Source organism: Poecilia reticulata, linkage group LG9, assembly GCF_000633615.1.
Source record: "Poecilia reticulata strain Guanapo linkage group LG9, Guppy_female_1.0+MT, whole genome shotgun sequence".
Classification (NCBI taxonomy): domain Eukaryota; kingdom Metazoa; phylum Chordata; class Actinopteri; order Cyprinodontiformes; family Poeciliidae; genus Poecilia; species Poecilia reticulata.
Window position 1 is genome coordinate 31376004 of NC_024339.1, and position 10779 is coordinate 31386782.

Genomic DNA, 10779 nt, shown 5'->3' on the forward strand with positions numbered 1-10779 from the left:
GTTTGTGTCAAAACTTTGAAGAACACAGGGAGCAGCAAGGAGTCTGGACAACAGAAGACAAACGGAAAAATCCAGTGAGACATGAGAGAGACAGCAGGTCAAATACTGGGAGGCAAAAGAAACAGAGACAGGGCGCAGCTGAGAGGAGAGAGCATGAGGCAGACTGAGGGAGAGAGAGATGCTGAGAGGAGGGAGGAGGAGTAAACAAACTGGAGAACAGATTCAACATAGATCTAAAGAATAAACATGAGGAAAAAACAAATGTGATCTAACCCAAATAATAACAACAACTAAGAAAAGACTGATTTAAAATAAAGACGACGGCTGATCACGATAGAACAAGAAGGTGAAAAACCAAACCAACTCAGGATCCTGACATCGTCTGTCCTCCTGGACCGACTCACTGGAAATGACGGAGTTAACCGGAAACCATGAAGCACATTGTAACTGGAGGAGCTGCAGAGTTGCACAGCTCAGGTGGGAGAACCTGTCAATATGGCAGCTGTTAGGCCTGAACTCTAAAAATCACACCAAAGAAAACTCAACGTTTGGTACAAAATCTACACGAGACACAGGAAGCATACAGAAAATGTTCTTTAATCAAATGAGACCAAAACTAAACCTTCAGGCTCAAACCGCAGAAAACTGATAGTTCACCTCTGACCCCAACACCACAGCAGCTACACTGTAAAACTGTACAATTTGAAATTAATTCCCTTAATGCAAACGACTTTCTAAAAAACTCACGATTTTCAATAAAATGTTTTTTCGCTAGAATGAGGCAGTTTTGCAAATCTACAATGGAAACACTTTCTAACATCAGTTATACTACTGAAGACGAAGAAGACGACGACAGGAAGTAGACGGACGATGATATCGATGCGTCTTGTTTCTTATTTCTGACAGTCACAGAAAAAAATCTCAGCATCTCATTGTTCATAAAGCGTTGTGTCATTCAAAGTGTTGAATATAGCATACATACATAGCCACGTAGTTCAAATTAATTTAAATAAAAAATGTGAAAACTATGAATTCTTTTACTCCACTTCAGAAATGCTCTCCTTTATGTCCGTGTTTCTCCTGACATCCCAGTGAAACGCAGTGAAGTTTGTCGTCACAACTTGACAAAACGTGACAAAGGGGTACCGATACTTTAGCTCTGCACTGTGTATATATATATATTATATTTCTAGCCTTTTTTATAATGGCACATTTTCATTTACTTTACAAGTGAAGCCCAACATGGTGTTATTGTTAATATCTGTAGTTTTTTTCCTAACGTCCTAATAAAGGCATTCAGACTTTCCTTCTGTCTCCTGCCTGAGTGCAGCGATCAGGTTTAAAGGGTTTGAACACATCAAACATAAATGAGCAAACGGGAAAACCTGAAGAAGACGTTTGCTGTCAGAGACTCGGTCTTTACGTCCGGGATCAAAGCCAGTTCCGTTTCATCACCGACGTTTTCCTGATAGGAAGTTAAATCATGAGTTCACTCTGTCTCTTCATTCAACCTCCAGCCATGTTTACGTCAAATAACAGTAATAAAATAAGCAAAGATGGTTTATCTATCCACTAGTAAAGGACATGGTGCCTTTTTGTAAGATTTTCATGATCCTAAAGTCAGCTGCTTTGTTATTATTAATGTTTTTCCTTGGTTAAAAATCTTAAGGCTTTGAGGAAAGCAGTTTCTGCACCGTGAGGAAAACGGAGCAGAATCAGAGCTGAAGGCTGACCTCCGCCTGCCTCCCTTCCATCGCTCCCAGGAGGAACCAGAACCACGGAGACAAAGACGGGCAGGGCGAAGGATGGAGATGTAAACAGATTATTCTTTGAAGACGTGAACAGCCTTTCATGTCTCCTCTGGTTCGGAGGACAACACGGCCAAAGTCACTTCCAATCACAAGGTAGCTTCACTTCAACAGTGAAGCACTTCATGAGTTTGAAGAAGCTTCTTTGCCAACTTTGTGCTGACCTGAGAGTGAATCTCACACTCAGTTTCACTTTAAAAAGTCAGAATGAACAGACAGAAAGGTTCCCTTTCCATATCAGTGCTAAGGCGCATTGAGGACCAATCTGCCCACATCCATAGGTCTGGATCTGGAACGTTTCACGGTGTCGAGTGGGGAATCACATGGGAAAACATGTGATTCTTGTGTTTGTTGGCCCAAACAATTACTGAAAGCAATTTTTTACATGCAAAAACTAAACTGAACTATTTTAATCAGAAAGAGCAACTGGGAGGCTAGAACCAAACAACTAAAACCAGATAGAAACCTGAAAATAATGAGTAAAAATAAACATGGAGGAAAATATACAAGACAATAAAGAAATGGGAACATTTCTGAAAGAAGGTAAAGTTTTGTTTCCCTGGATTGCAGTGTGTTTTGTTATATTTGAAATCCTTAAAATGATTTTTTCCTGAATGTTTGCTTCGTCTAACATGTTTCTTCACCTGTTTTCTTTCTCGCGCTGCGTTTGTGCCTCAGTTCACAGCAGGACAGACTTCAACCGCAAAACATGGACGCTTTCGGTTGTTTATTTTTAAAAATGTTAAACAGGATTTTACCTGGGAGGTTTGGCACACAAACAGGTAACAGATACAGAAATAATCAGGAACCAGAGAATCGATCAGGGAACATTTCAAACACAGATGCAAGTTGCACCCAAAGGTTTTACGGTTTGCCTCATCAGCTTTGCATTTGGCCTACATCAATCCCTGCATGTCATGCTGAAAATGAAAACAATATGAAAAGATGTTCAGGATTTGGTACGGCATGCATCAAACATGAGTCTTCCAGGTGAATCACCAAGTATGTGGGGAAAAAAAATCTTGAATTATTGAAAGAATGTTTCATAAATAAATGCAGATAATTTATTTTACAGTGAATAATATCAGCAAATTGTTTTAAAAAAATATTGTATAAATAAAAAAAGTTCCTGGCTACAAACATAAAAGTTTGAAAAAGAGGAATTTAGGATTGATTTTTTTTTTCCTCAGAAGAAACAGACAGATCACAGATTTCTTTCTGAGTTCAGGATTCATCCAGACGGTTCAGAGGAAAAACTCCAAAACCATCACGAGAAATCCTGTTTCCCAAACAGCCTTAATCTGTCTGCTGACCTGCTGACCGTTTAGGATCATGCAGTTGGTTCACATTAGCATGCATTGATAAGGTTTAAACTTAAAGACAGAACAGAAACGATCAGAAAAACATCTTCAAAATTGCAATAAAATGACATCATGAATGTCTTCTGATGAGGTTTGGTGGATCATCAGCATTAATATCGTCATAACCTCATAATCTCTCCTGGTAATTTATAAGTCAGGTCAAGTTTATTTGTATCACATTTCAGCAATAAGGCAGTTCAAAGTACTTTACATGATGCAAACAACAAAAGAGAAACTTCTACATTGCAGTGGAATAACAATGAATACTAATGAGAAGCTGGAATACAAATTAATATTAACTGTTCCAGTTTATATTAATCGAAGGCAGTTCTATTTTTTTTTTTTTACCATAATTTAAAAATGTGTTTCAACATTTTTGACGTTTTCCAGAAGTTGTTTTTTTTATTATTTTACTTTGTAAATGTTAAATAGATTATACTTTTCCAGCTTCCCCCTGATGTGACCAGAGGGAGGAAAACAGTTTGTAACTTCAGTTTTGTAAAAGTTCTACAAATAAACTTATTTGCTGTCATAAAACCAACGCTTACAGTGCGCCCTCTGGTGGCTGCTGTTTGACATGCCAGCTCTTTACTACATGAATCACCGACATGCTGCGCATACGGGCGCCGCCCTGAAGGGGGCGCCACAGCGATGGGGAAAAAATTATTTCTAATCGGCATTTTCTGTATTAACTGTTTGTGTAAATAGATAACAAAGATTTTTACTCTCTCTTGTTCCAATCAGCTGAAGTTAAATCTTAAAAAATGCTCATCACTTTCTGTCCTGAAGTCCTTGAAAATGATCAACAGACAGCAGAAGGCAGCACAAACAGCGGCGCTGCCCTTCAAGGACCAGCCGGTGGCTTAAATAAAGCAAAGGGGGAGAACTAAAGAGCAAGACGAATCGCTCAGCCTTGGATTCCAGACATCAGGGGTAATTCTCGTGATTTCATTTGAACAAGTGGCTGAACTGGCCTCGTTCGCGTTGGTGAAGCTCAAACTGAGACAGAAAAACTCCATCAGTCCACTTTGGTTTGAAGGAGATGAGAATCAACAACTTTTCCCAACTTTACTGCCTGAAGCTAACATTTAACATCCTAACTGAAAACAGTCGGTCTGTCCTGGTTTTTTAGAGCTTGGTACCGTCTGGCTTGTGGTGAATTTGATGGGAAATCCAGTTGTGAATAATCTGATTACAGATTACTGAAGTTATATTTGAGCCTAAAGAGGAATGACAGTCAGCACAGAGCTTCAGCTGTAACAGCTGGAAACCAGAGATCAGGATGAACTCTGACCTGACGCTTCAGAGACACATAAAGACGGTTCCAAAGTCGGCCTTCCATCGCATGAAGAACATTTTCGAGGTTAAAGGTCAGATGTCCCAGAGAAACTCATCCATGTTTTTGTTTTTAGTCACATCGATGACTGCCAGGGCTTTTCCTCTCCACTGTCACTACATGCTTGTCCAGGAGTGAATGCTGTAATCTGCTGGAAAGTTTTTAACCTTATTTGAATAATTATCTGGAATTGATGCGATTTTTTAAATCATTTAAATTGAAAAACTGTGTAAAGCACCTTGAAATAAATGAGTAAACTTTATTAAATAACTGGATCAATAATGAGTTTGCATGTAACGTTTGATTGACATCATGTAAAGACCTCTGAACTGCCTCACGGCTGAAACACAAACCTGGTCCTGTCTGACGGCCTGATGCTGGATGCAGCAGATAAACGTGAATCATCTGATTAACAGCTGAATCCTTGTTCAGTTCCGACTCGACCATTACATTTTGCACATTAAGAACAGATGCAGTCAGCGCATTAAATCGCTTGACATCGCCATGTTTGTTCTCGTGGCGCCCCCTGCTGGTATGTTATAGATACTGATGGTGTTTCTGTCAAAAACGAGAAAAAAAGTATTTTTCTGTCTGACGGGAGTAAATACCCTGTAAATTTAAAAAATTACTGCAAACAGACATATTTTGCAATAATCATTAAACATTAATATTGCATTAGTTAACGATGCTGCTGTTTTATCACATCGGGAACCATAGAGGGAAAAGTTTCAAACAACTCCAAGGACAACATGTCAAGGGTATTTATTTAAAAGATAAAATATGCAGTCATTGTCCTGAACACGCAACTATTAGAAAACGCTTCCGAGTCGTTAAAAATAAAATCAAATGGACATGCGAGGACAGTTCTGTCTGCCAATACATATAAAAACTGCAGGTAGAAGTTTTGATCTTCTCCCTGGTTTCCTGGCGTCAGAACGACGCGGCGAACCGGAGGAGAAAAACCAAACGCCGTTCGCTCAGTGTTCCCAGATCACATCTGTCAATACGGAGTTTCAAGTTTAACAAGTTTTAAACACTGTAAACATTCACAAAAAGTAAAACACTGTAGCAGACTGGTACAGTACGTGTTCATTGATATTTTGATGCTAAAAGAAAAACGGCATCTCTGTGCAGTTCAAAAATATTACAGTAATAGAAGCAAAAAAAGCAAAAATGTCACATTTAGCTGCTGTTACCAAATCAACCATCATTTAAAAAAAAAAAAACAGGTTATAGGAAATATTGTAACTTTAGGAAAAATAACCACAAAACAAGATTTTTTTTTTTATATAAAAAATGTTTTTTTTTAAAACAATTTCAGTATAAAACATCACATATTCCCAGGCCAATCAAACAAATTCACGGTCATTTCAATAATCATGAACTCCCCAGTCAAACGGACTACAATGACATAAAAAAAGGTTTACTGCAGTTAAGGGGGTTTTCTGTACTTTTAACTATTTAGGGAGAAATATACCAACACAAAGTCTAACAATCACTCTTCGTTTGCTATAATATTAATAATAGAAAAGAACAAATGTGAACTCCTGGTCCGAATAAAGCCCAAGCCCCCAAATTTCCGGTCAACGTGGCGTCTACGCAGTCTTCTGCTGGCCCTTCTTCCCGATGAGGGATTTGTGGATGTGAGGGATGACACCTGGCAGAAACACGCCACACCTCAGTCAGACTGAAACCACCAAACACAAACCAACCGTAACGATGCACGAGGAAAACAAGAGCTCCTCACCTCCTCCAGCAATCGTTGCTTTGATAAGAGAATCCAACTCCTCATCGCCGCGGATCGCCAGCTGCAAGTGGCGGGGAGTGATACGCTTCACCTTCAAGTCTTTGGAGGCGTTTCCTGCCAACTCTAGTACCTGATCAGATAACACGCATTTATCAAACATTCAGACACAGCAGAGCAGCAAGCACACCCAGAACAGGAGGACGTACTTCAGCGGTGAGGTACTCCAGGATGGCGGCGCTGTAGACGGCCGCTGTGGCTCCGACGCGGCCGTGGCTGGTTGTGCGAGTCTTCAAGTGTCTGTGGATACGACCCACTGGGAACTGGCACGAGGCAGTGACAAAAAACAACAACAACAAAGCAACTAAATCTTTCAGTTCAAGCAGGGTCGAATTAACACCTGCAGCGCAAAACCACAAACCGCCAAATGAAGAGAATATTTACCTGCAGCCCAGCCCTCTGGGAGCGCGACACCGCCTTGGCCTTGGCTTTCCCGCTGTCTTTTCCTGCCTTTCCTCCTGCCTGCAGAAAGACGCTGCCTCATTACTGACAACTAAACAAACTAAAACAACAAACAGACGGAAACTTACAGATTCAGGCTGAAGAAAAGATTGAGTTTATATAAATAAAGATGATTATTATAACAAAAGATAAAACTGATTTAACAACACGCAGATAATGCAACATTATTTCACATTTCAATTAATCTGGATCAGCCTTCAGCAGCTCTGGTTAAACGTACACATCTGATCTGAAATATTCCTAGATATTAACTTAAAACACAAGTTTAAGATTTAATAAACCTCAACTCTACTTTTACAAAATCCTAATATGTTTCTAGATTTTAGAATAATTTTAAAGACCTTCAACAGGCATCCATCTGGAGAATCAAAAATACCTACAAGAATCAAAACCAGACCCGTTTATTCTGCAGTGGTTAAAAACAGTTTGATTTATAAACCCTCCATTTCGCAATTTTTATTATATTTTTTCACATTATTTCAATAACTTCAAATCAAATCCATCTTAAAAGTTACAATATTAAGAATAATTAAAATCTGGGATTCGTTATACTTTGCTAATTTGGTCCTAGTCAAAGGTCATGGATGCGCCTACTCAAAAAGAAGATTTAAATAATTGTTTTCAAATTAGAAAAAGCATAACCATATGTTTTTACATAATATATTTTGATCAAAATAATCCACTGCAGGTTAGATCATGCTCAGCATATTACATCATGATCCAGATGTAGCCCTGATTACTTAAAAAAAATAAGAAATAGCCCTTTATTCAAGTGCTGATTCGGATGCGAACTTCAGCGCCGAACGTTACAGACGGTCGGTTGAGCAGCTTAGCTTTCCCGCCAATCTTAAACAAAACAAACCCCAAAACGACACGAGTCAGGCTGAACTGCGAGCCTTCAGGCGACCTCCACGTGGACTGGCTATGAAACCGAACATATTCATAAAAACACGCTCTAAAAACAATAAAAACAAAACAAAAACATAAGCTGTCAGGGGGCTGATGTCAGAATCCCCCCCCACCCGCCGTCAAACAAAACAGACTGTGAGCGGTCAAGTTTTCATTCACAGCCGTTGCAAAGGAAAAAGTTCCCTTTCACACTCCTCTGGCTGCTCAGCGACAACTCCAGACGATTTCCGTTAATCTAGTCATTGATATTACAACTTCCAGAAGAGACTACTAACCACCCACCAACAGTTGTAGCACACAAAACATGTTGACTAAGCCCGCTAATGAGCCTCAACATGATTTAACATGAGCTACAAGTCGTAAAAAATGACACTTTTCTTCGTCAAAGCCTGCATTATGAATGAAGCATTGCGACCGAAATAAAAACGAGGCATGAAATTATAAATGTAACCCTGAACCAACGGCTTAAACAACGCATGCTAACTCGTTAGCTGACAGCCCCGTTCAGCGAAGCTTTCTAGTCACATTCTAGTCGAAATTTCTCAGCTCTAATTCAAAACAGCACTTTCTGCCCACTGCGTGTTTATTACACCAAAAATACTCTAACGCCTCGGGAATGTATTCGGCATTAATTGGAGTTAACGTACCATTTTTTTTTCGTCTGGAAATTTGATTGAAGAACTGAGGAGTAGCAAACAATTTCAGCTCCCGAAAGCAAAGAAACAATAAACCCTTTTGCAAATCTTTTGCTTGCGACCCCTCGATGGGAGCCAGGCCAGCCAATCAGATCGCGCGTTATTACTTCGAATCTGCCGTTCAGCCAATCATCGAAAGACGTGCAGAAAAACCAACCCATCCCCCACCCGAAGATCTCCGTTGCTCTGTTTTTGCGCACGGAACCAACAAGTAGGCGGGACTACATGTGTGCGGAGTGTCCTTCCAGTCACATTCATCCCAAAAATGCACGATACAGTCATAAAGTAGAAATTAACTGTTGAACTACAATAGAACGGTGTTTGTAGCGTCTTTATATATAACATTCTGGTCAGGATGCATTGAGGAAATTGATATCCTATCAGTAAAATTCAGCCATGCAGAAGTTACAGGCCGTGGAAATACATTTGATATGCATTTAAAACTAGAGGATAGCTGTCATAGACGTATAAAAATAGATGTTTTCATGGGCCTCTGGAGCGTAAGGCAACGTCGCCGCCATATTCAGTGTGGCATTTTGTTGAAACTCAAAAAAAAAAAATAAAAAACTATTAAGAAAAATCAGTTCTAAGGTACAAAGTGTTAATACGATCTATTGACACTGTGAGATATTGCCTTTATTTTAAATAACGTTTGTCATCCAAAACCACAGAGACTTCTCTCATGCTTAAGGTAATGAACAAAAAACGCAGTGCGCAATACCTGCAAGAGAGAGGAGCGGCTGTCTGTAAAAAAAATCAATGGGTTCACTTACAGCTGTGAGTTCACCCACTAATCAGCCGTGACTGATTAGTTTTTCAAGAACAATCCAAAACACGATTTAATCAGTTGATAAATAGATCCTCCCCCATTTCATATTGTTTCTGAACTGTTTGATCGCGGAAGGTTTTGAGTTGATCTCGGCATTAGATGATAAACTGAAAGCCGCCAGGACGCTGAGAGCAGCACGTCCTCCTCTGATTGGCTCATCAAAACGTTCATAACTTTATTAAAGAACAACAAAAAAAGTCAACAAACGTTTTCAAATTAATGACCCAACAAAAGTAATAATCTCAGTAATTATTGTTTCAACAAGGTGTTGAGCAATTCTGTGCGTTTGGTTCCAATACCAAAATAAAGAGCAGAGCAGGAGTTAAAATGAACTAATCAACCACCGCTGTGTTCATGAGAGGCTTATTAATGATGCAAAATAAATATCAAGCCTGAAAACCTGAAATCTAACGGACTAAATGTTTTAAACGTAATCTGTGCTGGGCTCGAGGAGGAGCGGTTGCCACGGCAACTGGTGTGCTTAAACTACAAAGAGAGACGGAGAATAAAAAGGTAGGAGAGGTTTGGAGTTGATCACCTGTTCAGTTATTTTACCTTTGTTTACCTTTGATGTGGCGCAACACAGTTCTATAAACACAAACTTGGACTAATTATCTTGTTAGTCTGTGACTATCATTCACAACAAACATCAAACACGGTAAATATGTTTCAAGTATTTAACAAACAAACGGCTTCTACCCCGATAATTATGTGAAATTAAATTGCCTAATTAAAAAATAATAGTTTTATTGCTCTCTGACATCTTGCTTGCTTCAGAGTCTGAGACATTTTTCCTCTATCAATTTTTTGTGCTTCTTATTTAGTGGAAATATTGATGTTAATGAGATTTTCTCCAAAATAATAACCTTTTTCAACCTTTATAGCTCCACTGTTGAAAATGAGGCTCTAACATTCACAAATGACAGTGAAATAAAATCCAGTCCAACATCTGGTTTGAGGTGATTTCTCTGGAACCTGTTGGATGAAAAACATCCCAACTTCAGAAGATGAGCTTTAACCTAACAGCTCTGTGGTTCCTCCTATCAGTACGAGAGTCAGGGTGAGGAGGCGCCATGTTAGGAAGAGAAGTGGAAGCTGCAGGATCTTCAGAACAAACAGGTCATGATGCTGGGCTACTGATTATCCCTCTGTCTGGAMACAGGATCAWTRBAAYCAGTTTAAAAGCTAAAATGAATGGTTATATGCCAGACATGCCATGAAGTTCAGAATTTAGGTCTCATGGCATCTCAAGGTGTCGACATTGCAACCAGTGGGCTGAAGGAAATACAGCTTTATTTTGTAGTAATGCAAGAGCTACCAGCTTTTATCGCTTTGCAAAAACATTCATCAGCACAGAAACTCCAAAGCACATATATAGTGTGAGGTGGGTGGTCTGTTTCATCCTCTGAGCTCAGGTCCTCTACCAGAGGCCTGGGAGCTTGAGGTTCTCCTCCAGTATCTTGCATGTGCCTAGAACTGCACATTTCTGGACTGAGATGTCTGATGTTGTTCCTGCATGGGATCTGTTTTAGCCACTGCTCCAGTTTGGGGGTGACTGCCCCGAGGGCCCCGATG

General features: G+C 39.6%; 1 protein-coding gene across 1 annotated transcript; it reads right to left on the minus strand.

Annotated features, from left to right (window-relative positions):
* Positions 1 to 5250: 5250 nt before the first annotated feature.
* On the minus strand, positions 5251 to 8444 carry h2az2a (H2A.Z variant histone 2a). Its single transcript, XM_008419318.1, has 5 exons — positions 8328 to 8444; positions 6694 to 6771; positions 6459 to 6572; positions 6253 to 6382; positions 5251 to 6162 (listed from the first exon to the last, which is right to left on the minus strand). The coding sequence occupies exons 1-5, from the start codon at positions 8328 to 8330 to the stop codon at positions 6101 to 6103; spliced, it is 387 nt and encodes a 128-aa protein (XP_008417540.1). The 5' UTR covers positions 8331 to 8444; the 3' UTR covers positions 5251 to 6100.
* Positions 8445 to 10779: the final 2335 nt, after the last annotated feature.

Bases quoted from the DNA above. Each gene is read 5' to 3' on its own strand.
- h2az2a (XM_008419318.1), bottom strand. The intron at 6,573-6,693 runs GTAAATATTCTC...GCCTCGTGCCAG, and splicing joins CCCAGAGGGCTGGGCTGCAG to TTCCCAGTGGGTCGTATCCA. The intron at 6,383-6,458 runs GTACGTCCTCCT...TTATCTGATCAG, and splicing joins TGGAGTACCTCACCGCTGAA to GTACTAGAGTTGGCAGGAAA.